At 52.8% G+C, this 1,596-nt stretch overlaps 1 protein-coding gene across 1 annotated transcript; it reads left to right on the top strand.

The window, feature by feature from the left end:
• Nucleotides 1–217: 217 nt before the first annotated feature.
• On the top strand, nt 218–1,363 carry LOC123152610 (uncharacterized). Its single transcript, XM_044572112.1, has one exon. The coding sequence runs from the start codon at nt 275–277 to the stop codon at nt 1,169–1,171; it is 897 nt and encodes a 298-aa protein (XP_044428047.1). The 5' UTR covers nt 218–274; the 3' UTR covers nt 1,172–1,363.
• The last annotated feature ends 233 nt before the right edge of the window (nt 1,364–1,596 follow it).

The following is a 1,596-nucleotide window of genomic DNA, read 5'->3' as shown; positions in this document are numbered from 1 at the left end:
GGCAAGATCTTTTCCAAAGTTGAGCCACACTTTTCCCAACCGTTGATTTCCATCCATGAAAGATGTTGCAAGTCTATCAGCCCCAACAAAAGCAAAGATCTCACTAACTAAAAAACAGAAGGAAAGATCTCTTTCCGTACATCAAACCACGGACACGTGCATGCTTGCCATATAAACGATCCTAACAACCTATATATTCGCACGTAACCGACGCAGTGGCATTCCAAATTCAACCGGTGGATAGACGTACGATAGATCTCCCCCGCGCAATCGCATGAGCGGCGCCATGGATTCCCGCCGCCGCATCGACCCCGCGGAAGAAGCGCGCCACCGGCAGGTGATGGACAGCCTCGGCGTGTACGACGCCGACTGGGCTCTGTCCAAGACCTTGGAGCAGTCTGACGTCCAGTCGGGGCAGAACCGGCTGCTCCTCACCAAGGAGACGGTGCGGGGCGGCCCTATCCCCAAGTTCTTCCCGGAGCTGGAGGAGCTTGGTGACGACGGGCTGAACGCCCAGAACAAGGTCTCGGTCAAGGTCCTCGACGCGAAGGGCCACGAGAAGGATGTGCACCTCCGCTACCTCAACTCCAACAGGGCGTACCGGGTCGTGGGGTCTGACTGGAGGAAGCTAGTGGAGGAGAGCCACATGTGCAAGGGAGACCGCCTCGACATGTACGCGTGCAGGCGCGGCGACGGCGAGCGCTGTCTCTTCGTGTTCAGGAGCAAGGGCGGTGGTGATACGTCCAGCTGCACCGGACGTAAGCGCACCCGACAGCCTTCCGTCGCAGCTCGCTATCCTGCCGCGGACGACGACGACGACTTCGTCGATGCTGGCCGTGCTGCTGATCGGAGCGCCAAGCGAGATTGCAACAGCCACTATTACGCAGACGCCGATAACACCGGAAGCCATCGGAGAGATCGTGGCAAGAAGCACAAGCGAGCTAAGAGCGGCCATGTCAGGAGAGAAGATCATATGCGGGTTGCGGTCGACGACGATGTGAAGGCTCTTGATTTCCAGGGTGATTACGGCTGTTACAAAGCCGAGGGGAGAAGGGTAAATAAAGCACCTTGGACATTGCCGAACTACAGTGGCAAGGAACAAGAAGCTGCCAAAGGCCTCTTAATGTTGAAATATGCTATTTTTGCTGAGCACTATAAGGGTAGCATTTAGTTGCTTCCATACAGTTAGGAGTTAATCAGGGCTGTTTTTCAGCACTTCGTATATACTGTAATAGTCCCGATTAGGCAGGCTAGTTTGATTTTCTTTTCCCGATTAGGCTAGTTTTGAATTTTTTTTTCCCGATTAGGCAAGTTTTTCCCGATATTGTAGTTCATCATAGTGTAATTTGAGAGAACATATACAAGAAAAAGGTTGTGGTTGAGCTCGATGTAGCTAGGAACGTCCTTCTACTTTGAACTTTATTTTGTGGCATTATAATTTGATGTAAATAATCATGAATATTGTACCAAATCATACATTGCCACACAAGGGCGCACTCGACTCGCACACATGCGAGCCTCGATCTAGGGCCGCCACCGCCGCCACCACCAAACACCGGATCCCTCCTTTGTTGCCACCTCCCGCTGGCGCATCTT

This window comes from Triticum aestivum, chromosome 7A, assembly GCF_018294505.1.
Source record: "Triticum aestivum cultivar Chinese Spring chromosome 7A, IWGSC CS RefSeq v2.1, whole genome shotgun sequence".
Classification (NCBI taxonomy): Eukaryota; Viridiplantae; Streptophyta; class Magnoliopsida; order Poales; family Poaceae; genus Triticum; species Triticum aestivum.
This window is presented reverse-complemented; position numbering and strand designations above follow the sequence as displayed.

Coding starts and splice junctions, on each gene's coding strand:
- LOC123152610 (XM_044572112.1), top strand. CDS start 275: ATGAGCGGCGCCATGGATTCCCGCCGCCGCATCGACCCCGCGGAAGAA.